Raw genomic sequence first — 24,733 nt, 5'->3', positions numbered from 1 at the left:
TAATAAAATTATATTAAGAATTTAGCTAGCTTTGATGTAATCGAATATAAAGATTGTTTTGAAATATTAAACATTTTAATGATTTGAATAATTATTTTGCTGGAATTAATTACGTTGATAAAGGATCTGTTTGATTCCTTTTGTTATCTTTGATCCATCTTTTCAATAAATTCATTTTATTCAAAGATTGAAACAATACTTTTAGCAATAAGAATACAAGTTAATTTTTTGTTTTTTTTTTATCTATGATAGGATTAATTTGAAGTTATTCACAGTTTAATATTCTATTCATAACCAATACTTTTTAATATAAATCTGTAAATAGTTGTAAAAAAAAATATAGTCATTTATTAATTATTCAAAAATCATATATTTGTTAAATATATTTTTTCCGACTATATCTGGTTAGCAACTACTTATTTAATTAAAGTCCAATCACTTTGATATAAATCAATTTTTTTAATTCAAGCTCCATTAATTAAAAATATTAACCATCAAAAATAAAATCCTCAAGAATTAATTATTGATATGGACATACTATTTATCACAATCAAGTTTTGTATTGAAAATAATGATTATTAAAGTCAAAATTTATCTTAAAAACTTGCTTAAGTAAAAATGTTGTTTAAAACTAATTAATTCATAATGTAAGTTAAATAATATTAAAAAAATGAATATTTAGATCTCAAGGCAATCTTTGATTTTTCTGATCCATTTCTTGATCTGTTCTTTGCTTTCTTTAGATAATCTGTGGTATTTACAATTCCATTTAATATTGGATACTTCTCTTTGATATTAATGCATTCTCCGAATTTATTCTTAAATTTAGAAATATCAAGCCCATATAAATCCATTATCTTCGATACTATAGTTCTAAATACATTAAAATCATTAAACAACAATGATATGGCCTCCGTAATGTAAGTTCCCAATCTAATAGCCTCCTTCAAAATATCGATTGAAAGTAGTACTTCTGCTGCCATATCCATTCTTGATCCAAAAAATAATAATAAAAATTTGAGATCACTAATACCTGTCTCATTAGCAGCGAGCTCAAGTATTGATAAGCAAAATTTATAACCAAATTCTTCAATAATAATTGTATCAGTGTTGATTGGGTTTCTTATTGATTGGTTTTCCGCAGAAATTGTATATTGCACTCTAAAGAATTGATAACTAACTCTCTGAATGCTAAATATTAATCTTGAGACAAGGTCTCCACCCAAAACAATCATTTTTGAACCTAATTCTTCTTCATTTTTCATAACTTTTGCAAAACTCAATGAAAATGGACTTAATGTTAACTCTCTAAAAGAACATATTAACAAATAAAGAAGAAATGCTGAAACCATATATTCTGAATCACTGTGGAAAATCAAATACATCAATATTAATGAGGATTTTAATCTATAGCAATTCAATTTAGATACATTTTTTACAAACTTTGTAACCATAGCTGCTGAAGATTCACGATAAGAATTATAATCACTCAGAACTTCTCTTTTAATTTCTAATTGTTTCTCTAAATAGTATTTTACGAATTTTTGTTTGTGTACGCTGTGATTTGGATTATTAATATTTTTCCAATGTGACACAATAAATGCAACTATGTCTTCATTAGTATTCATTTGATGCAAATCAATCCAAAGCTCACTACCAATTAAATTTTTCATTCCAACAAGAAAGAATTCCATTTCCATAAGAATAAAGTCTTCAAATAATAATTTAACTCTAAATTCTTCTGTAAGAGTTAGTTCCGAACTGCTGGTGGTTGATTCACCTTCCTCTTCTACGAAAAATTCATCGGGTGCTTCAGATTTAACAGATCCAAAAGAATATAGTAAAATGATTGCTGATAAAATAATGAAATAAAGTTTTATATATTTCATTCTTATATTTTTAAAGTCTTTTTCTTTATTATTAGTGTGCAAAAAAACAATTCTTTAATGTAAAAAAAAACCTTTGAAGTTTGAATGTAATAAATAGATAAATGGATTTATCTACCAATAATAATAGTACACTAATAGAAATATTTTGCTTAATATATTAAATTTTTTCTTTTTTGTGTGAAAATATAGCAATGCTACCATTTTTATTGTGAAACCGTTCGTATCTAAGAAATTTGTAGTTTTATAGCATTATATTAATGAAATATTGTAATCATAATAATAGTAATTATTAAATTATTCTTATTATCAAGGGCAAAATGTAATTAGATTAATTTAAGGTTTATGGCTTAATTATAAAGGAATTATAGTCACACTTATAAGAAGAATTTATATAAGCGTTCTTAAAATGTTGTGTTTTTACATGTATTTTAGAAATTCCGCAGTTTTAGATATTAGATCACAATTATTAAACTTTTGTATTGTTGATAAGCTATTTAAGTTGATTGTAATTTATAGTGTTAAGTGAGAGAATTTATTAATTTGTAAATAAAATTTCTATATATAATCAACAAAATACAAAAAAGTTGAATAAAATGGCTGATTTATTTAATATAATGAGAAAATATATTGAAATACAATATTTATAATTTGAATATAATCCATGTAAGCTTTGATTAATTTATACCATAATTTAATAAAAATATTAAAGGGAAATTAAATTAATTATTGTTAGTTGCCATTTATATGAAATATTAAAATTTGCATTCAATATGAGATTCTTATTTTTTTTTTGTTTAAAATTAAAAAACCATTTTGAATTAATTTTTTAAAAGTACTGATATAATTAATTTCCAATTAAGTATACTTCAATTTAAAAATGGATATTTTAAGTTTAATTTAATTTGCTCTTGGCCTGTTGATTTCCTTAAACTCTTTTCTTGAATATCAGTATTTCTACGGATTCCAAGAAGTTCATCATACCCTTCCTTAGCCTGAAAGCATTGATTTAAATGTTTTTTAAAATTTTTAAGATCTAGATTATGCATCTCTAAAACTCTTCTCTGAACTTTATTAAATGTTTCATCATCAAATAGAATGGAGGCTACTACATCTGTGCTAGTACTAGTATTTTGTTTTGCTAGTTTATAAATATCATAAGCTAATAAGACTGAGGAAGAAGAACTAAATCTTGAGCCAAAGAAGAGAAAAATTTGTAAATCATTAAGTCTACTTTCACTTAGTATATGCAATTCAAGTAATACAAGACAAAGACCTAATCCAAACTCTTCAACATTAAAAAATTGAAATTTATGGGGAACCTTATATTTTGATATCTTTCTGTGCGTTGAATATAATACTTTGAATATTCAAAAAAAAAATATTTTATATCATGAAGAAATTTGGTAAATTCTTTCCCGCCAATTGCTGAAATTTTTGCTCCCAAATTATGCTGGTTTTTTAATACCATAACTAAAGATTGACCAAATTCTATATCTTCTAGCTCATTAAACGAACAAAGCAATATGAATAACAAAAATCCATTAAAAATGAAGTATTCGTTAAATTCAAAAATCAAATAAAAAATGATAAAGCTTATCTTGATGTTATTACATTTTATTTTTTTAAAATTGCTCTTAAAAATTTCCATTTGCTGAAAAATACTCTTTTTACTACTGTCATAACCTGGAACCAAGTTGGACTTTAATTTTCTAACATTTTCTAGGTAAAATATAATCGGTTCCATGTTTACATCCTCCACTAAATAACTTTCTTCCTGAGTTAATACACCAATTAAAGCAGAGACAAAACCCTTTTCTGAGTTGAGTTTGTTTTTGTCAAGCCAGTAATTTGAAAGAACCAAACTTTTAGAGCCAAACAGCCGAACCTCAATTTCAGCTAATAATAGAGTTATTTTATTTTCCATCATGAATCTTTTAAGCTGTAGTTTTTTTCTTTTAGAAAGTACCTTTACTTTTTTTTGTTTTTTCATTTTTTTCGTAGATTTTTGTAAATATAATCTTCTTCTTTTTCTACCTATTCCCGTAGATGTGCTAGGTTCTTCACCAATATTTAAACTACTTGGCGTTACATCACCATCATAACTTTCATCTTCGCTGCTACTACTGCTATCATCACTACTACTGTCATCACTGCTACTTCTATCACTGCTACTGCTATCACTACTACTGCTATCACTACTACTGTTATCACTGCTACTGTCATTACTGCTACTACCTTGACTTTCAGTCAAACCCTTGGGTATACCTGGAGCATTTGCATTATGGAATTTTGGATATCTTTAAGTAATGAATTGTGATCCTTCTCCTGCTATAGTTACTTCATCAGACTCATCTTCACTATCTGAATTATGTTGTTTACTTCCGCTACTTTCGAATGTATTCTTTTTTAACTCTTTTCCTAAAACAAAATTCTTTTGTGCTTGATCAATTAATACAATTAACAGCATGTAAGAAATTATTAGTAGTTTTTGTGAGCTTTTGTTCCTCATTCATGAAAAAAAAGTTAATATTCACAATTATTTTATTTCCATTTAAATCAATTTGTGTGAATGCAACTAAATAAAATCATGTTGAAAATTTTGGGTGTGTAAATACTTCAAAAGTCAAATTAAAGCTTAAAATTTGTTAGCTAATATTAGATGATATTACATAATTTGAGTAATTCCCCTTTTATTAATGTAAATTCATATGCAAGTATTACGTAAAACATTAGAATTTAATTGCATATTAATAAATAACTGTAATTAACTTTTTGAAGGAAAAACAAAAATTGATATAAGGATCAAGAAATTTGTTGGAAAAAAAAATTCCAATCAATATTTGAAAATTCCAGTAAAAACTTAATTTTACATTTTAAGATTTTAGATTGAAAACATCTCTAATTTAAATACGATATTTACAATTAATTAATAAAATCTTAGTATAAAGGCGGGTTTTTTAACAATTCAAAGATAAGCTAAAAATAAAGTTATAATATTTTTTAAAAAAATGAATAAATTGAAGATAAAGTTATCCATCCATAATTTGTTAGAAAAAGAAATCTTGACCTATTTTAAACGTATTTAATCTATTAAACATTAAATTTGGGCATTTTAAAATAATGAATTATACTGCCATCTCCATTTTAATAGGTGGATAGGGATAATATCCAATTAACTCAATGTCTTCCCACTCAAAGTCTTCAATATTTTCAACCTTTCTCTTGAACCTGAGTTGTGGAAATGGACGTGGAAGCCGGCTTAATTGGCCTTTTAGTTGTGTTAGATGATTTTCGTAAATATGAGCATCTCCAAGAAAAATAGCAAGCTCACCTGGCTTGTAACCACAAACGTGAGCAAGCATCATTGTTAGTATAGCATAAGATGCAATGTTAAATGGAGATCCCAATCCCAAGTCACAACTCCTCTGGTAGAGGTTGCAACTAAGACAGTTGTCATTGGTGACATAAAACTGGGAAAGTACATGACAAGGTGGAAGAGCCATTTGAGACAAGGCAGAGGGATTCCAGGCTGTCAGTATATGCCTTCTATCCTTTGGGTTATTCTTTAGAGCTTCAATAAGTTTTGCTAGCTGGTCAACTCCAACTCCGGTATAGTCATCGTACATTGTCTTGTATTCCCCATTGAAATGACGCCATTGGAAGCCATAGATTGGCCCCAAGTCATTCTCCTCTCTGTGCCCCAAGCCAATTCTTTCCAAATACTCCTTTGAGCCGTTTCCTGACCAAATATAAACTTTTTTCTCAATCAAATGGTTTCCATTAGTGTCACCCTTGATAAACCAAATCAACTCCTCAAAGATGGATCTGATTGCCACTTTTTTTGTTGTCAAAAGTGGGAAAGATTCTCTCAAATCAAATCTCATCATCTGCCCAAATATTGAATATGTACTAATGCCTGTCCTATTTTCCCTGTACGCCCCATTCTCCAAAACCCTTGAAAGAAGATCCAAATACTGAAACTCGTAGTGTTCCCTTCCAAAACGAATACTTGGAGTGTTGTAAATCTCTTCCCTTGGAAACTTGTGCCTGTTTCCCATCTTCCTAACCCCGAATATTTCAGTGAGGAGATCAATTGTATCATCTATGGATTTTACCTGCCCTCTATTAGGGTCGCAGTGTGACAAAGCTTTGTTTTCTTGTTTTTCAAAGATCATAAAATCATAGGAAATATTATTACTACAGAACGTTTGAGACATATATATTGGTAAAAATGTCTCCGGTATTTCTGGGAAATAAGTGTCAAATTCTATACCTTCCAGTGCTACTCTAGTTAAGTAGATTTTATTTACAAATTTATTCTTTAAAGCCTCCTTGTATATGGATTCTCCACCACATACAAATATATTCTCAATTGTGTTGTCATCCATAAGATTCTTAATCGAATCTTCAAAACTTCTAAATATGAAAACATTAGAATCGCCCCCATCTTGTGGTAAACTAGAAGAAATGACGGCAATTTTTCTATTTTTAAGTGGCTTTCTCCCGATAGAATCCCATGTTTTTCTTCCCATAATTAGCACATTTTTCTTATTACAATCACAATTATTACTAGTTATCTTTGAGAAGAACTTTAAGTCTTCAGATATAGACCAAGGTAATTGTCCGTTTATTCCTATTCCTCTACTCTCAACAGAAGCTGCAACAATAATAGAAACATTCATTTTGTTCATTAAGTAAGTTCTGAAATTTACAAAAAGAATTCAATGATAAGTTTTAATTTTGATTTGTTTATTTCTGCTTTGTTTTTTCAATATGAAAAACTACTTTATATCAAGTTAAATCCCCACACATTGATATCGTTTTGGCGCCACTGAATGTATTTAATTGCATGTGCTCCGATATAATTAATTCTTACTGCTATAAAAGAATATTTGTTAGTCGGAAGTTTAAAAAAAGATTGAAAAAAATTAATAAAATTTTAATTTTTAATTATTAATTGTCTTGTTTCTGATTTTTATGTTGATTTTAAGAGATAAATTAGAAAGGTGATTCCATATTTTAAATCGAAATGATGGGGCCATAAGTAATTCATCCCATATATTGTTTACCAGAATTTGAGGTTATAACAAATCATAATTGTTTTAATAAAATTAATTATATGAAATAAAATTTTATTAGGTTGATTAGTCAGTATTTAAGTCAAATAATGGTTAGGCTAATTCTTAATATTACATATGGATTCGTTTGTAACGCTCCATGAAACAAATGTATACCAAATGACAATTATTGACGTAATTATTCCAGAAACAATGAGGAAAATGTCCAAAATGAGCATTGGAAATGAATTTCGTTGTTTAAATAGTGTTAGATGGAATAATGCAGGAAGGATAATACTGATCGGGACGCAAAATACACCTCCAACGAGATTAACAAAGTTTCCAAGTGAATTGATAAGAAAGAAACCGATCATACAACAGATTACGCTCAACATAATCACAATAGCCGAAGGTGCTGCCTTGACTAAGCAATTTGGTAATTTGTTATTTGAATTGTCAATTGTAAATGAAATTGATCCACTTGGTTGCCTAAGAAGAATTTTTGAGCCTAATTTTGAATTGATAGAATTCGGACTCAAATTTTCTTTTCCAGGAGAGTTGTTTCGGGAAGTGATTGGAGTGTTTAATTTACTTGAAGTTTTCTGAATACTAAGTTGTCTAACTTGTTCAGCAGGTGTAATAAATTCCAGAATTTTATTTTTGTTATGTTTCTTCCAATAGTTATCGATATAGTTCGTAAAAATCTCTTTCACGGGGAAGATCATTAATGGAAATGAAAGAGCAATCGAAATAGCAAAGAATATTTGGCCTGACATTGCTCCCGCTGTAATGGGAAGGTTTAAAGTAATAGCAGAAAAAGTATGTTCACCATAACCAAATGCTGAAACAAAAGTAAATGATGTGGTAAGCACGAAAACGAAGGATATTGCCATAGTATATACGCAAGTAAATCTCTTTCTGGCATTGTAATCTGCAATTGACACATAGTAAGATATCACAACAGGACCAGATACCCACAAAAATGCAGCAGTTCCAACAAAACCTGCAATTGATTCTAAATTTGTAAAGTTTGGGAGTTCAGCCATAGTGTTATTTGAAATGTTTGATGCAAGCTCTAAGGCAGAGTAGGTGAATACTGTTACTAAACCGATAAGGAGCGCAATATTCGCCATGATCATTGCTGGGCCTAATGATTGAATCCTACCAAAACATGACATAGGAATATATATAATGAGCTGAATAAAAGTAATTAGTGCTGTACCATACTCTATGTATTCTGGTGCACAACCATAAACGCCAGAAATTACATTTTGTATCGCTTTGGTTACAAAAGTAACAAATACTGCGCAAAATGACAACTGAGTAAACATTATTGAAACGTCAGCCAGAATTCGTCCAGATTTCCCCATTGCTGCAGATGCAATACCTGAATATGTGTCATTAACTTCATCAGCACACTGAAACATAAGAACAGTGCAAATCACGTTTAATAACCAATAAATCAAAATGAATATTATACTTACACCGTAGCCTGACTTAACAATTGCATACGGAGCAAAAAGTATTCCTGTTCCGACTGTTGCTTTCACTACTGTTACAAATCCAATAAGCATTTGTATCCATATTTTTGACTCTTTAAGTGGAACCTCAACTACTCGCATATCATCATTATGCCGAGTATTTGAATAACTTGAAATGATTAGTGCCGAGTTCAACGAGGATGATTTGTGAGAGCCGCATTTTATCGAGCCAATAATGGATGAACTTTCTTTCGTCTCGTTTGTATTACTCTCTAAATCAACTTCATTTTTACAATTTCCGTTTTTTAGCTCTATATGCATATTTGGCTACCCCAAATAACACTTAGAAAAAATGCTTTGGCCCTTAATCTGTTGTTTATTACTCGGTTTTCAACCTTTCGGTTCAAATGTTGATATTTGAAAAAGAAATTAATCACAATTTACTATATTATTATTCTATTCTCTAATTTATAAGATCCTACTAAAAAAAAAATATAAAATTATGCTGGCGGGTGTGTGTAATAATTAAAGAGGGACCAATTATCAAGAAATACAAAAGGACAAATTTATAATGGAATCACATAAAGTCAATTTATTTTTCTTTTTATTTGACTAGTTATGAATTATTCATTTTTAGAGAAACAATCACTCTTAATTATTTCTTGTTTCTCTTTCAAACTTGTTTTATAGTTATTTAGATTAATAATCCTGCTGCAGAATTTCAAAGCATTAAAATTATGTGAAACAATTACAACACAGCAGTGCTGAAAGTAATCTCTAATAAGTTCTTCAATTGGAACAAGCTTTAGGTATTCATGGTAAGGTCTCGAAGCTTTACTTCTTAATTCTATCTGTGCTTCTATGGTAGGTTCATCCAATAAAATAATTTTGTATTGCTTCCTATTCAATAGTAACCTAACAAAGTTAAGATATTTTAGGTGAAAATCTGTCAGAGAAATGCAATTTTCTTGGTCATAATCTGATATTTTAACAAGATCAAGACTTTTGGCAACTTGTATTTTATTAGCAATTATGTTGTAAAATTTTGTAAGTTTTAAAACTTGTAGAATTTTATCCGGACTATGCTCAAAAAAAGGATCCAAATATTTTCTAATTGACCAATTATTTAACTTAAGCGGCGTTTGTGGTACTATACCGATTATTTCTCTCCTTTTCTCTCTTGATAAATTACAAATTTCAACTTGACCAAATTGTATTTTTCCAGAAGAAAGAGTTACTGCCCCCAAAATACCTTTAATTAAGGTCGACTTTCCACATCCTGTTCTACCAATAATTCCGATGTGTTCATTTGAGTTCAATTCAAGATTAAAGTCTTTAATTGCTTTAAATTCCAAATGATTATTATTACCAGTAAAATCTGAAACTTGATATGATAGCTCTACATTTGTGAATTTAAGTTTTGTATTAGAATCAGTGCTAATTTGCTCATCAAAAATGATTCCTTCTTGCTCAAAGTCTTCCAAATGTTTACTCTTATTGAATGGTTTATTTGAGTATTCAATTAACCTTTCCAATGAACACATATCTTTTTCTAAAGAAGAGATTTTAATGAAGATTAAATTTAATGTTTCAGTAAAAGTAATGTAGAAATAAATAACATATCCCAGTTCTATTTCATTTAAGTTAAAACTTTCAGAGATTTTAACTTGAAATAAAATAATATAAAGTATATAAACCAAATATAAAAGAATAACCAATGGTCCAGAAAACAGCTGTATTCTAAATGATGCCCATTTAATTACTGAAATTTGCACTATTCTCATTTTAATTATGTCTAATAAGTTAAAGCATAGAATTTCTCTGTATAAGCTATAATTATTAAAGTCTCTGATTACTTTCCATCCTTTCAGTATTTCTGAAAAAGTATTGTTTAATTTTGAACTAATTGACAAAATCATCATTTGAGCTTCTTTATAAATAGAAAACAAAGGCAGTCCATATGAAATTATAATGAAAATTATATGAGTAATTGAGAATGGAATAAAAATAGGGTTAGAAAAAAATACCAGAAATAAATGTATAAATGGTTCAAATATTCGAATCATTACACCAATAATCTTTCGAACCAAGATATCGTCTAATACAAGTAGATCCAAGTTAAACCTGTTTAGAAGTTTTGAAATTGGTATGAATGAGAAAAAACTTAATGGAGCTTTCAGTAATGAAATTAGATAATTCTTATGGATTTGTGAAGAAGATTTTGCTGATAACAAAGCTTCTGAGATGAAGGTAAAGCACTCGAGTATTAACTTAATAATTAAAAGAACAGAATAGTTAATAATGAATATTTTTGGTGATTTTGAGAACGAGTAACTGGCTAAATATATATCCATAAATTTTGTTATTCCTATCTTAAAAATACATACCAATAAAAAAATTAAAAAGTATGTCCTTCCAATATATTCAAAATAGTAGATATATTTAGAATAAAAAAAGTTATTTGTTTGAAATGTTGTTTCTTTATTATTATTTGTATTTAGCGATATTTCGCTATCTACTAGTATCTCATTCCTCATTTCCTCGTTTCTATTGCATTTTTTTTCACATTTATTATTTCCGCTATTATTGTATTCATGGTTCAAACCGAGATGGCCATCTTTTCTGAAAGAAGAAAATTCATCCAAATAGCTCTGAAGTAGACCACTGTATGATATTGATCCTTTATCCATAATAACAACTTTGACAAGTTTTCCCCTTGAGAATTTAACATTAGAAGTCAGCATTGAAATACAATCAATGCCAATTGTGACTATACAAGATTCTTTAGAAACCAAACCACCATCTTTCTTGAATAGATTTTCAAATATCTCAATTGATGTTTGGATGTCCAATGAAGAAAAAATATCATCTAATATTATCAAAGACTTAATATTTTCCTTATTTTTTGTTTTTTGCATGAAAAGTAAGTAATAAAGAGTTCTAGCTAAACTAATTCTTGACTTTTGTCCATTACTAAGAGTTTGATCGGACTCATCCAGTTGCCTTAGATCTCCTTCTTTCCACATATTAAAGTCTACGTCAAGTGAACATGCTTTTATTACTCTTTTGTAATTGGTTTGATCATATTCCCTCCCAAACAATATTATAGATCGAACAGTACCTTTTGGAAACCAAAAATCCTGTGAAGAATGAAAAATATTAATGTATTGGGATTCCATTGAATAAAACTGATCTAAGATTTTATTTATTAAAAGCGTTTTTCCTGAACCTGATTTACCTGAAAGTATATATAATTCATTAGTTTTTAGTTTTAAATGACTATTATTCAATTCTAACTTTGAGTTATGTAAATTTGACATATTAATAAAGTAATTCATCTCAGAATTCTCGAATTTAAGTGGATTTATATGTTCAAAATTAAATAGCACTGAATCATCTCGAGAGAATTCTTTCAAATCTGTTCTATTAATATATTTCTTCTGATCAATTACATTAGCCTGATTTTTCTCAGTAATTTTTTTGATTAATGGAATATCAGAATTTCTTTCAAAAAAATCAACAATTCTTTTGAAGGATATAATACCTTCCACGATGCTTGAAGCAATGTTCCTAGTTGGACTTGTGAGCATGTTTAGCGCATGTAAGGTGGAGATCCTAGAAGTAATTGTAGCTCCAAAAGAATTAGAACTTGATAATTGAGTATAAGATTGATAGATAAATGAAGAAAATGAAACATACTTTGCTATAGAAAGAGAATTATATTCTAAAAAAGTCCCTGACATCAAATATAGAAACCTGGTTAAATTTGCCTTTACTTCCATTCTCCTTACAGACATCAAGTCTTCGTATACAATTTCCTCCCAAAAGAGTTGGCGGAACGTTGGTAAAGAAGAAAAATATTCGTGGCATTTAAAAATTCTTATATCTCTAAACTTCATAAACTTTATTTTGTACAATGAACCAACTACTTGGAGAGTTAAACTCAACAAGTATAATAATACGTAAGTCAATACAGACAAGTTTGCAGAAAAGCCTATATTTCTTTGAAGTAATATCCAAACCCCAATAATTTTAATAGGGGATATGATAAGTTCAATAAGTGCTTGCATGAATGATTCCAAAGAATTTAAATCGCCAAATATCAAATTGTAAATGTTTGGAATGTTTTTTAGCTCATTATTGTTTGTTTTAGTCAAAGTAAAATTAATTCTTGATAAATCTTCGTATGAGGCTCTAATTATGAATGTTTGAATATTCAGTGACATCTTTGCTATTAAAAAGTTAGTATGAGAGTCCAGAAATATCTTGAAAGTTTGTAAACCAATTAAAATCAAGCATTGTATCAGTTTACTAGATGGATTAACTGCTTCCATGAAACTTTTCAAGGTAATGTTTAACCAGGTTGTCAAAACTATCACTAAGGCCTTGAAAGTTAAACAAGATATGAACTCATTTCGAAACGATTTGATAAGCCTTTTGCCGATTTTAAAGTTTTTTTCATTTTCATTCAATTTATATTGATATTGAAATAGCAAATTCTTTTGAAAGTCAAAAACATCCTCTTTTAAATCAAAGTTGCTTGAGAATAGTACAGGTAAATTTGTTTCAAAGATATTACTATTTCCACTTGGTACTTCTCTATACTGTTTGATATTTTTAATATAATCACTGACCCATGAAAAGAAAGTGTACTCAAAAAAACGATTAACTTTTTGTTTCATTCTATCATAGGCATAAAGTATAATTTAACTTCTCTATAACTCAAAAATTTGTTATTAAATGTAATATTAATATAAATTTTGAATCTCAAATGACGAGATACAATTGACTGTTATTATTCAAGAATGCAATTTTAATTTTGGCGGGAACAAAAAAATCAAAATTTACTAAAAGGCTACAATGAATTTAGAGTAAATGCATATTAATAGAAATAATAGGGAAAATTGCTGAATATTAAATGAGAGAAATTTATTTGCTTGAATATAGATCGATTTTGAATATTAAATTTTGTATAAGACAAATTTACTTTATTTGCATTCGATGAAAGTAAATGAGTTAATATAATAATCAATTTGGGGGGCTGGGAGTGGTGAAATTAAATGCATGCGAAAGAAATTAAAGAGGTATAATAAACTATTAAAAGCTTATCTTAGGTTTAAATACTAACAGTTGAGTTATAGTGGGGTCCATTTGCAAAAAGATGAATATGGTAAACTATAAATAAAGTATTTTCTTTAACTCTATTTTCTTCATCATCTACATATTCTTCATAAAATTGCTCACCATATGATTCATTTCTATGATTTAGTGCTCTAATAACTGTAATTGGGACTTCCAAAGAGTTAGAAAGGGCAACCAATTCAACTTCACCTCCCCATTCATTGGTATTTCTAATATTGTCACAGTATTCTTCAAATGTTATATCTGTATTCTCAACAGAGGCTAAAACAAAAGGCTCCATAGTCTGTTTGTTTGATTCAATATAGTCAACTGCAATACCTCTTAATTCTTTGATTGAAAATGTTCCTTTCTTTTTAATTTCTAGTTGGTGTTTAATAGAGCTAAAATAGTATAATAATTTAATAAAGGATAAAAGAATTCTAAACTTACCCAAAAAGACAGTTTCCATCCGCACTAATATTGAAAATTTTTAGATTGATTTCTTTAAGCTTTTTATTTATAACTTCAAGTTCAATTTCACCTTTTCTATCATCTATTTTAAATTGGGATTTTCAAGAATAAATATTGAATATGTTTCAAAAGATGCTTTTTCAATTAAACTTACTGTTTAGTGAGCATTCTTTCATATTTTTAGTGTATCTCTGTTCAAGTTCTTTTTGCTTCTTCTTTTTTCGTCTCTCACTCTTAGTCATTTGAAAACTTGCATTAGAATATAAAGATGGAACTTCATCCGTAGTTTGAAGTTTTTCCACTAAGCTAAGCTTATTTGTACTAGTATCATCAATATTCCTATTATTTTCAGCAAATCGCCCCGTAGAGTCTTCTTCATTTTCTGCACTATTTTCACAAGAAAGTTTCATCAGTTCCACCTTATGAGATAGTTGAAGTGCTTCCATCTTTGATTGATATTCTTTATCAAGCTCCTTTTTAGATCCCTTCTTACTACAGTTAGCAAGAGCTTTCTTCCATTCCTCTTTTAAAGCCTTAACTTCCTGATTTTGCCTCTGGAGAACTTTTCTTCTGCTTGGTCTGCCTTCCTGAGAATCTGAGTCCATTCTTAATACCTAATTTGAATTTTAACCAATTAACTACCAGTATCTTTCGATACTATTTTAAACATTTACTTCTATTTAAGCTAATAGATACATGCAATTAAAAATTGCAACAAATTTTAATATTTTAGCGTTTCAAAATTAAGAATTTAACTAAATCTGAATTTGCCTGATCCTTCTGTCAATTTCAGTTTTTTGACATTTATAAATACAGTAAGCCAAGTTGTGGCGGGCAAATACCTTAGCATCCTCAACATGGGAAAGAAAAAAAAGCTATATAAATTTCAAAGTAAAAATTAAATTAAAAAAACTTTTGGGATAAAGCGTGGAAGAATAAACTATTCTTATGAGTTAGTTAATGTGGGTTTAGATTTAGAACCACAAATTAACCTGGCTATAAGAGTATATAAGTTAATTTGAATAAGTAGTAGCATTCATTTATTTTATAAGCTGCATGTAGATGTGTAAAATAATTTTGATATTGTTCTGACCAAAGGATTGAGAATCAGTAAGATTGTATCTATGGAAAAATGGATGACTTTGACGAGATTGATGATGTTTTACTGAATTCAAATGAAATTGAAAGTCTATTCGAATATGATAATAGCAATGAAAACATTGAGAGGAACAACATAAATGATTATGAGAATCAGAATGGAAATGTAAATATGAGTCAGTCTATTTTAATGTCTCCAGAAAACATTCCAGGAAAAACTCACTCTTCTTTGAGGAGAGTTGTATACAATTGTAGACAAAATAGTGCCTTAAGGAGTGAGAATTATGGCTTAGAGACTCCTAAAAGTATAAGTTCAAGAAGAGTAAGTATAAATATAGATAATAAAGAAAATAGTAGTCAGACTAAGCCTGAAGCCTCTTCAGAATGTGGTTTATCAGATAACAGCACCATTGAATGTGCAATATGCTTAATGACTCTTCAAGATTTATTGAATTGCAAAAATAAAGAGGGCGAGCAAGAAAGTGTTGGCGAACTAGATAAAAATAACCATGCTAAAACCTTGAATAATGGAGAAAAGCTTGAAAATGATACTAGCCCTATTGTAACTGTAGAAACTCTTAATGACACTCTCTGTAAAGAAAAAAAGGAGTTATTGATAGGAGGATTGAGCGTATGCAAACACATTTTCTGTTTTGTCTGTATTAAGCAATGGTCTGATGTTGCTACTCAGTGTCCTCTTTGTAAAAGGGAATTTGATCATATTAATGCTTTTAATGTGATTCCAGGCGAATTTTCTATACCGGTAATGGTTATTCCTGTAGAAATGAAGAGGTTGAATTGTAATGAGATGGATGAAGATCCATTCGCAGATTTTGCATGTGAAGTTTGCAGGTTAAACGATCATGAAGAAGTATTATTGCTTTGTGACAGGTGTGATAGGGGTTATCATACATATTGTTTAAACCCTCCTTTAGATAGTGTTCCAAGTGGAGAATGGTTTTGTCCAAGATGCACAAGAGGTAGAAGGAGGAGAACAAACAATAGAAGGAACAATACAAATAGGGCAAATAATAGTAATTTAGATGCAGATTTCGTTGTAGATGATGATCATGATTTTGTTTTGGATTTGGGTTCAGAAGTTAATTTAGAAAATAGAATGACTACAAGATCTTCCAGAGCTGGCCGCTCAACCAGGCCATCAGGTGCAACCGCAAGGTCTACAAGGAACAATGGGTCTTTAAGATCCACTAGAGAGAGAAGATCTTCAAGTCATAATGCTGAACCAAACTTAGCAACGAGAAATTTTTCAGTAAACACAACCACAATTCGTGTAGTTTCAATTGATAGTGACTCTTCGACATCATCATTAAATGACAATACTGTGTTATCAGAAAGGAGAAACTTGTTAAATTCTAATAGAAATAGTAATCGTAGAAGAGGAAGGTCAAATTTGAACGTAATATTTGAAGAGGCTGACTCAACTGAAGAAAGCAGTCCAAATAGAAATGGAACCAGAATTAATTCGAATGCACAGTCAACTAGGCCAGGTAGGTCCAGTAGAAATGGTAGAACTAGGTCTGAGAGACGCAATAGGAGTGGACTTTCTAGGAGAAATAACTCAAGGACTGAAGGGTCAGCTACAGGGATTAGTATATTAGAAATGCTCGAGGGTGCTATTAACATATCTTCGGCATTTTCTTCGGAATATGTTGATTTGACCAGATATACTTATCACGAAGAGTCTGCTTCAAATTCAATTTTTGGAATTTCTAGAAGTAGAAGCAGTTCAGACATTAGACCAAATATTACTAACAATAACAATCAAAGAAGAGATAGAAATACGAATTTAAATGTAACTACAAGAAGTAATAACACCGGTAGACAAAGCATCCAGACGAGCTTAAATATTTCAAACTATAGAATCCCAAGAGAAACCACAGTTCAAAGAAGTAACTTGGACACTAATATTAACATTAGCTCTGTATTTGGTGGTTCACAGTATAGCCAATCATCAGATGATGAAAATAGCATCATTGAAATACTGGAGAGCGAAGAGCAAAGCTTTCCCAGTCATGAATTAAGCTCTAACATAAACACTCAAAACTCTAAAAGCGTTAGTTACAATGACACTGTTGATTGTGTTAATTCGGTTACTCTAAATAAAGAATCCAACCTAGAAATTCAGTATTCTCCATTATTTGACTCTGACGAAAATGTTACAAAATCAAATTGTCCCAAAAATTCTCAAAATGTTTCTAATACTGGCAAATTGCATATATATGGCGATGCAAAAAATGCTGCTGACATTGATTCTGGGCAGAATTCAAATTTTTCAAGCAGCGCTAATGGACTGGGTTTCTACTCTTTCTCTGATAGCAAATCTCAATTAGGGGTTGTAAGCGGAAATATGGCCGTTAGCAAGAGCAGTAGTAGTATTTTTAGCAAAAACGATTCTCAAGAGTCTCGAAATAAAAACGAATCAAACAAAAGTAGTGGCCCTGTCATTTCTCTTAGAGCTTATTATCCCGAAAGGTTTGCAAGCTCAAAGCCGAAATACATACCTGGAAATGACTCATTAAAATTCCGAGATGAAAACAAGCTAATAAAGGGTTCATCATCGTCTTCTTCTTCCTCCTCATCATCATCATCGTCGTCATCATCTCTTGCAAATATAATTACTTTGGTAAGGAACCAAATCAACACTCCGCAAGCTTGTTCCACAGACTCTAATGGAGCAAAAAGAATTCACATTTTAGGGCAAGAAAATGAAAACGGATACGAAAAAGAAAGCATTTACGGGAGATCTCAAGAGTTTGAAGCTGATAAAAATGCCAGCCAGAAGAAGGTTAAGAGGTTTTAACACAGCCAAAATCTCCTATATTTAATTGAAATTCAGATTGGAGTGATATTACATTGAATTAGCATTTAAATTAGTAAAATGCTGGTAAAAATACCCAATTAGTCTTTAAAAAGAAACCAACCTAAATTATATTATTATCTCATTAATTTAATATATATATATATATTATACATATATATTCTAATTATTTTTTTGTATTATATATTTTTTTTTCTGCTTGAAATTACCACGTAATTTACAAGAAAATAAAATGTCACACGTTAGAATCCAATAATTAAAATCAATACTATTACACACAGGTAATTTGAAGATAAATTAGTATTAAGGTTTGATAAATAAGTTTTCCCTATAATTTTTTACAAGAATATTCTAGATTTTCAAACTAGTTTTATAGTATAGTAGAATTTAACAATATATGAACAGCCCGGGAAAAGAGACAAATGACTGGTACTCTTTGCAAGAGAGAGCTTTGAAATTATCAGATCAGGCATTCAGAAGCTTGGTGGGAGAATATGAAGAGCAGATCAGAAACTTAAGATATGAGATAAACTCTAGAGATAAAAAAATCCAGGATTTAAAAAGCAAGCTTGACATTACAAATAAACAGGTAAACACATTAAAAACCGAAAAAAACGAACTTTGTAACCTTTTAGACGCACTAGAGACACAAAATAGAAGTAGGGATAATAAAATAGAAGAGCTTTGCCTAGAAATCTCAGAAATCAAAGGGGAACAAGAATTGTCACTTGCTAAATTGGAAAGGTGTCTTAGTAAATATGGAGATATTTCTTGTATTAATCATGAATATGATAAAAGGAGAAATGATCAGTTAAATAATGACAAAGATGATAACAGATCTTTATTATCAGAACAGTGTGAAAATATTGAAATTAAAGAAATTCCAAATTTATTATTTTCTGAAGCAATCCATCATCCAAGCAACTTTATTACAATTAATAAAAACGGAGTATGCTTCGAAAACTGTACCGAAGAAACTGGGGGACTAGTTAGTAGTCACCAAAAAATGGGATCTGGAAACTCCCCTAGTAATGACATAGTTCAATCTTCAGTTGGTAAAAGCGGGGTTTGGAATAGAATTAGCCAAGTACTTCCTAGAGATTCCTATTTTTCGCTTTTAAATTTTGTCAGGCAGTATCATCTTGGTCTAATGAATGAAGAGGAATTACAGACTGAAATTCAAAATGCACTTCTGTCAAATAATGAAGCTGTCAGAAATGCTTTTACTAAAGATATACTTCATTTATCTTCAAAGTGAAGATTATTCAATGTAACTAATAATATTGCATTATCTTTGTTTTCAATTTCTATTCAGACTTGTACTTAGGCTTAAAAGGTAAAATAAGGCTGGAGCTAAAGTTAAGTAAGTTATAATTGAAGTTTAAGCCTTAACTGGAATAAATATAAGCATTGGTTTCCAGAATTATAAATTTGAATATTGATTTTCTCAAAATATTAAAGGAAACAAAAATTGAAAACGAGATTAAGTTTTACGATGTATGCCACCAAAAATTGACTGAAATATATTGATTTTGCCTCAATTTCTTTGATTGTTACTCTATAGCTTGAACTTAAAGTTTATTCTACTATCCTTCTGTTTTGATTATTTTCCTAATTTTTCTTGACTGCAAGTATTAACAAAACTAACAGAAGCACAAGAATTATTACATTCAAAATTAATATTGTGATAGTTATCATTGTATAAAGTACTTTTAATCCGTTAAAGCTTTTTTTTTTTTTTTTAACAAACAAAAATTTAGCAATAAGCACTCAAAGAATGAAAAAATAAAAGTAAATTGCCTGTATCACTAAATATATTGGGAGAAAATGTTTTGTAATTACATATAATAAAAGCTAAGATACTTAAGCAATTAATTCAAATATTTAAAGTACCTGATAATCGAATTAGAGCCAGATTTTCTTACCCTCTTCAATATAATGCATACTATGAGGGGTGTGATTAAATATTTTTTGGCGGCAATTTTAAAAATTGAATTTAGGTCTTTTAACAATAACAAAGATAAGTGTAATGTTTCTTTAAGAATTACATGGGCTTAATGAATTGGAAAAGATTTGGTCATGTCAATAATACTGGATTGTTAAATAGATTTAAGCTTTTTTTTGAGTTTAGTTTTTTAAATTAAGATACGACTTTTGAAGAGTTAATTTACATGGTTGAAAATTATGGAAATGAGTAGTAATTCAAGGCTTTCATGTAAAGGACTTCTTAGAGAATCACTTTCCAGGAAGAAGGGTATTCCGTCCTTATTGAGTATTTGTGTAAACAAACTAAGAACAATAAGAAACTCTATTACATGCTTGAAAGAAAAGAATTTATCAAACAACTTGATTTATTTAATATACAAAGGATCTACTTGTTATGAACTTCTTGCAGCAGAAAAGAATAATTTAGGAATAGAGAATATGTTTGGTAACGATACTGGCCAGATTTGGGATACACTTTGGGAAACTGCAGTTAAAGTAAGATATAGTAATAGTGATATTTTAGGTAAAAGGTCAACTAACGAGAATTATAGAGAGTTCTTCATTAGAAATCAAGAGGATACAGAGAAGAAGTTTAAAAATCATATATTGAAGAGATCTAAATCAATTGGAGTATCTAAAGTTAAAAGAGCCACTAATACTGAATTTAATAAAACAAATAGAAGAACTTTATCACTTCATAGTGGTTCGAATTCTGCGAAAAGCAATATCTCTTCAAAACGAAGTATTAATATTTTGGAAAACACTCAAATATTTAACTCTCATAATCCACTATTCAAACCAAGGAATGTAAGGATTACTACCTTAAATAACAGATCAAACAAATCTAGCAATCCAATTCTAAGAGAATATTTTGAACAAAAATCAAAAGATAAAAATGTACAAAGACTCCATTTTTCAACAAATTCAAGAATATCCTCGGTTTCTTCCTCATCTGCCAATGTTTCTACTAAAAGTGTTAAGTTTAATGAAAAGCCTGAAGTTAATTTTAAATGAGATTAAGTTTGATAATATCAAATATAATAATTGAAGTATAAAGTATTCCATTACTAATAAAGTTTCTTTAATCCTTATTTATCAAAACATCAAAGATCAATTTTCTCTCAAGTTTTTATTTTCCGATTTTTCCATTTCCTCAAGTATATTAGGGTCGATGCTACTTTTAAGTTCTACAATATAAGAGTTGTAAATTAGTCTCAGTCTTTTAATGATACTAATAAGAGCCATTTGAGATGAAAATATTTTACACTCCGTGCAAATATTTCTTGAGTCAAAGCCTAATATTAATTCTTTGGCTTCGTTTATTTGGCCATTTCTTTCCTTAAGTTCTTCTATTCTTTTTAAAACCTCCTTAACTGATTTTTTTGTATTGAATACCATCTCCTTTTCGCCTTTAGATTTTAATTCTAATTTGAATTGGCTTGTTTCATTTTTTGTTGATATATTGTATTTCAATAATTCCGTTTTGCATTGGTTAAAGCTTTCATCAATCGTGGATATTTGAGGAGTTAAAGTTTCAAGAAAGAAAATATACTCTTTCTTTTTAAATTCATCTTCCAGTAGTGTTTTTACACTCATTTTTGCGAAATAAGACCAACTATTTAAAGCTTCCGTACATTCCAAAAGTGAAGATTTTTGGGTATTATTAAGCTTATTATTAGCCTTTTGGCTTTTTCTGATATTTTTTTCGTTGAATTGAAGTGACTCTATCCCAGTTAATAAAGAGATTAAGCTTAAAAATGAAATGATTTCAATATATATTTTCATATTTAGCTTTTTATTACTAATATAAAGCAATAGCAAAATTTATTGGTATTTTTAGAATAGCAAATCTAATATTTAGAATTCAGATTAAAGACTTTAATTTTACCATTCAAAACCAGTCAAATTCAGACTTTTAATCTTTTAACTAAAGCTCTGCTGATCTTAATCCTTCATGTAATCTTATACGTCTAGAAAATTATTTACTTGAAATTTGAAAGTTATTTATAACAAATAAAAATCATAGTGTGGTGTAAAAATAAAAATTAATTAATTTACCTAAAATAAATATATATGTATTTAAATTGTTTATTAATGCTATTTTTTGAACTGAATTATAATTAGGAATTTCTCCAAATAATGTATTTTCCTGAATTTGAATAAATCTCAGGTCTTTCAAATTGTAGAGCTTTAGGATTAATACTTATAGAACTGGGAGGTATATTAACTCCTCTGTAAGTTGTTTCAATTGAGTATACAGTGAAGTTTAAGAGTGAATATGGAAAAATAAGCTCAGTCAAGTTCGAGTATATTTCTTTTTGAGTAACTTTTTTAGAGTTTTCAGAGAACTTAGCAATTTTAGGATGGAGCTCGATCAACCAAATAGGATCTATTTCTTTGACTGGACAGTTTAGAAATGGTTGAATACCTGCTCCAAAAGGATCAGGAGTAGAATATAGAAAATTATTATATTTATTAAAATTTGTTCTTTCTAAGAATTTTTGTGAATAGTTTGGATTTCCCGATTCAATTCCAATATTCAACATATAAGAGTTGATTGCTGGAGAATTAAAATTTTGGCCTTGAAATTGTGAATAATTATTTCCAGTCCTATTTTGTTTATTTTCCTTATATATAATTCTAAGTTTAACGCTACCATACATTCTAAGTTGGATAAATGAAAATTTCTTATTGAATCCGCTTTTTCCAAGAACTTCTTTGGGGTTGTTGATTGTCCAAATAATGTGTTTCTTGTCATTTGAGACGATTATTTGGCCCATGCTGGATCTAAGGGTATGACTAAATATCATTACACTTGGTATATTGTGCCTATTAAAGCTACTGTTGTTTCCAGCACCATTGATGCTTTCCAGAGTGCCTGGTAAAAGTGGAATTGAAACCTGGCAAACCTGCATTCCTTTTACAATTGCAGGGTCAAAGCAAAGGCAATATTCCATTTGAAATGAATGAGTTAAAATGGGTCTGAAGTGTCCTTGGGACTGGGTAATTTGTTTAATAGGTTCTTTAGATTCTGGGGATATAGTAAAGTAACCTTTAATGGGTATATCCAATTCATAGGGATACCAGTAAGTAAAGATTTTTGAAGAATTGCTTTGAGAGCTATTCCAACTCAGTTTGAATTTGGATACAGGAGTAAATGATTCATCAGAAAATATGCAGATCTCGGAATTATTTCTAATAGGAGTGAAGGTTTTTTGGTTTGAATCAAATAGTTCATCACTCAATTTAGTACATGAAATATTATCTTTAGCCGAAACATAGGGTTGAATATAAATAACTTCTTGATCATTTTCATCTTTTGTCTCTAAAGTAACTTTTTGCCACGGAAGAATGACGTTACAGGATATTGAAACAGAGTTTGGGAGTTTTCCAGAAAATTCCAGAGCTCCTGAAGTAAAGCCCATGTAGGGTTCACCAATCTTCTTAATAAAGTTTGACATAGTTTCCTCTCCTTCCGCCATTGAATCTCCATTTTCAATCTGAGTAATCATCGGATGTTTTTTTGCAAAACAGCATATCACTTCAATAAGAGTGAATTTCATTGAATAGTTTACAGATAATTGATTGGTTGAACTTCTTGTTTTGGAAGAAAGTTTTCCAATCCCAATATTTAGCATATCTCCAAAAATTATTTGATTCTTTGGGATACTGTTGGGAATTATAGGAATAAATTCATCATTTAAGCTCATACTTGCATCCACTTCTTGTATTAACTGCTGTTCTTCTTCATGAGACAGCTTATTAATAGAATCTAGGTAAAAGCTTCCATGTAACAATTGCTCATTTTTCTTATTCTCGTGATTTTGTTCATCATTTATAGATTTTAGTTTCTCTAGTATCCTTAAAGATTCTATTGAGTTATCGTTAAGTAAGTTTGTTAAATGTTTTGGCACACCTTTGTTTCTTGAAAGTAAAATTATATCTTTTACTTCTTTTTTATCCATTGTTGGGCACCCAAATGGTATAAATATTCTCCAAGCTTCAATAATATGGCTAACTTCAAGTATTTCACCTTCCTGGTTTATCCCAAGTAGCTCTAACAAATCCTCAAGTAATTGAATTCCTACCCGGAATTCTACCAACTTTAATAATAAATGATCCAGGTCTTTTATATGATTTCTAGAGAGTGTTTTAAAAAGTTTTAGTATTTCTGGATCTTCTGATATGCTAGTTTCCAATGAAATCAATATTAATATAAAGTAACCATTGCTATAGGAATACATAAAAGGCCACAGATATTTTCCTTCATTTACATTCATATAGTACAGTAAATTATTCTCTGAAATACTTATTAAATCTTCCTTACTTACTTGATCCTTGTCACTAGAAGCTGAACTCTTCAAATTATCAATAGAAAATACTCCAGAGGAACTTTTTCTAAATATACTTGGTAGCTTTGCTGCAGTAAATTCTGCCACGTTTTCGTATAATACTCTGAACTTAAACCACTCTAATATGTCCTTATCATTTGGAATTTCCACATAATCTTTTTCTAAAAGCTTTTTAAATCTATTTTCAACAGATTTGAACCTTTTACTCAAAATTAATTCCAGCTGCCCTTCTTTTATTGAATTACCAAAAAGCCATATTCCTCTAATATACGTCATTTATTTTGTATTAAACATATCAAATATTACCTGAAATAAACTGCATTTCTAATATCAGTAATTAATCTTATTATTTGCAATTATTAAATTCAATATGTATTAAAAGCTTAAGTTAAGTTTATATAACTCAACTATCCAAAACTTAAACACTAAACTTCTTAAC

General features: G+C 29.2%; 12 protein-coding genes across 12 annotated transcripts; 3 read left to right on the top strand and 9 right to left on the bottom strand.

The window, feature by feature from the left end:
• Window positions 1–662: 662 nt before the first annotated feature.
• ELE39_003473 (uncharacterized protein) lies at window positions 663–1,889 on the bottom strand (the record flags this gene model as incomplete). The annotated part of the gene is made up of 1 exon (XM_067346459.1): window positions 663–1,889. One exon carries the CDS (start codon window positions 1,887–1,889, stop codon window positions 663–665), a length of 1,227 nt encoding a protein of 408 aa, XP_067200996.1.
• An 866-nt stretch (window positions 1,890–2,755) lies between these two features.
• Window positions 2,756–4,398, bottom strand: ELE39_003472 (uncharacterized protein; the record flags this gene model as incomplete). The annotated part of the gene is made up of 3 exons (XM_067346458.1): window positions 2,756–3,246; window positions 3,372–4,186; window positions 4,238–4,398. 3 exons carry the CDS (start codon window positions 4,396–4,398, stop codon window positions 2,756–2,758), a joined length of 1,467 nt encoding a protein of 488 aa, XP_067200995.1.
• A 616-nt stretch (window positions 4,399–5,014) lies between these two features.
• ELE39_003471 (dihydrofolate reductase-thymidylate synthase) lies at window positions 5,015–6,580 on the bottom strand (the record flags this gene model as incomplete). Its single annotated transcript, XM_067346457.1, has 1 exon — window positions 5,015–6,580. One exon carries the CDS (start codon window positions 6,578–6,580, stop codon window positions 5,015–5,017), a length of 1,566 nt encoding a protein of 521 aa, XP_067200994.1.
• A 485-nt stretch (window positions 6,581–7,065) lies between these two features.
• On the bottom strand, window positions 7,066–8,748 carry ELE39_003470 (transporter with 11 transmembrane domains; the record flags this gene model as incomplete). Its single annotated transcript, XM_067346456.1, has 1 exon — window positions 7,066–8,748. One exon carries the CDS (start codon window positions 8,746–8,748, stop codon window positions 7,066–7,068), a length of 1,683 nt encoding a protein of 560 aa, XP_067200993.1.
• Window positions 8,749–9,050: 302 nt separating this feature from the next.
• ELE39_003469 (ABC transporter family) lies at window positions 9,051–13,109 on the bottom strand (the record flags this gene model as incomplete). Its single annotated transcript, XM_067346455.1, has 1 exon — window positions 9,051–13,109. The coding sequence occupies one exon, from the start codon at window positions 13,107–13,109 to the stop codon at window positions 9,051–9,053; it is 4,059 nt and encodes a 1,352-aa protein (XP_067200992.1).
• Window positions 13,110–13,543: 434 nt separating this feature from the next.
• Window positions 13,544–14,017, bottom strand: ELE39_003468 (OTU like cysteine protease; the record flags this gene model as incomplete). The annotated part of the gene is made up of 1 exon (XM_067346454.1): window positions 13,544–14,017. One exon carries the CDS (start codon window positions 14,015–14,017, stop codon window positions 13,544–13,546), a length of 474 nt encoding a protein of 157 aa, XP_067200991.1.
• Window positions 14,018–14,159: 142 nt separating this feature from the next.
• On the bottom strand, window positions 14,160–14,624 carry ELE39_003467 (OTU-like cysteine protease family; the record flags this gene model as incomplete). The annotated part of the gene is made up of 1 exon (XM_067346453.1): window positions 14,160–14,624. The coding sequence occupies one exon, from the start codon at window positions 14,622–14,624 to the stop codon at window positions 14,160–14,162; it is 465 nt and encodes a 154-aa protein (XP_067200990.1).
• Window positions 14,625–15,151: 527 nt separating this feature from the next.
• Window positions 15,152–17,938, top strand: ELE39_003466 (2x PHD domain containing; the record flags this gene model as incomplete). The annotated part of the gene is made up of 1 exon (XM_067346452.1): window positions 15,152–17,938. The coding sequence occupies one exon, from the start codon at window positions 15,152–15,154 to the stop codon at window positions 17,936–17,938; it is 2,787 nt and encodes a 928-aa protein (XP_067200989.1).
• Window positions 17,939–18,353: 415 nt separating this feature from the next.
• Window positions 18,354–19,214, top strand: ELE39_003465 (uncharacterized protein; the record flags this gene model as incomplete). Its single annotated transcript, XM_067346451.1, has 1 exon — window positions 18,354–19,214. One exon carries the CDS (start codon window positions 18,354–18,356, stop codon window positions 19,212–19,214), a length of 861 nt encoding a protein of 286 aa, XP_067200988.1.
• A 932-nt stretch (window positions 19,215–20,146) lies between these two features.
• ELE39_003464 (uncharacterized protein) lies at window positions 20,147–20,956 on the top strand (the record flags this gene model as incomplete). Its single annotated transcript, XM_067346450.1, has 1 exon — window positions 20,147–20,956. The coding sequence occupies one exon, from the start codon at window positions 20,147–20,149 to the stop codon at window positions 20,954–20,956; it is 810 nt and encodes a 269-aa protein (XP_067200987.1).
• A 96-nt stretch (window positions 20,957–21,052) lies between these two features.
• On the bottom strand, window positions 21,053–21,727 carry ELE39_003462 (uncharacterized protein; the record flags this gene model as incomplete). The annotated part of the gene is made up of 1 exon (XM_067346448.1): window positions 21,053–21,727. The coding sequence occupies one exon, from the start codon at window positions 21,725–21,727 to the stop codon at window positions 21,053–21,055; it is 675 nt and encodes a 224-aa protein (XP_067200985.1).
• Window positions 21,728–22,062: 335 nt separating this feature from the next.
• ELE39_003461 (uncharacterized protein) lies at window positions 22,063–24,570 on the bottom strand (the record flags this gene model as incomplete). Its single annotated transcript, XM_067346447.1, has 1 exon — window positions 22,063–24,570. The coding sequence occupies one exon, from the start codon at window positions 24,568–24,570 to the stop codon at window positions 22,063–22,065; it is 2,508 nt and encodes an 835-aa protein (XP_067200984.1).
• Window positions 24,571–24,733: the final 163 nt, after the last annotated feature.

The sequence above is a fragment of the Cryptosporidium sp. chipmunk genotype I genome, assembly GCF_004936735.1.
Source record: "Cryptosporidium sp. chipmunk genotype I strain 37763 chromosome Unknown contig_53, whole genome shotgun sequence".
NCBI classification, from domain to species: Eukaryota; Apicomplexa; class Conoidasida; order Eucoccidiorida; family Cryptosporidiidae; genus Cryptosporidium; species Cryptosporidium sp. chipmunk genotype I.
The sequence above is the reverse complement of the archived record's forward strand: the minus strand, read 5'-3'. Positions and strand labels throughout refer to the sequence as shown.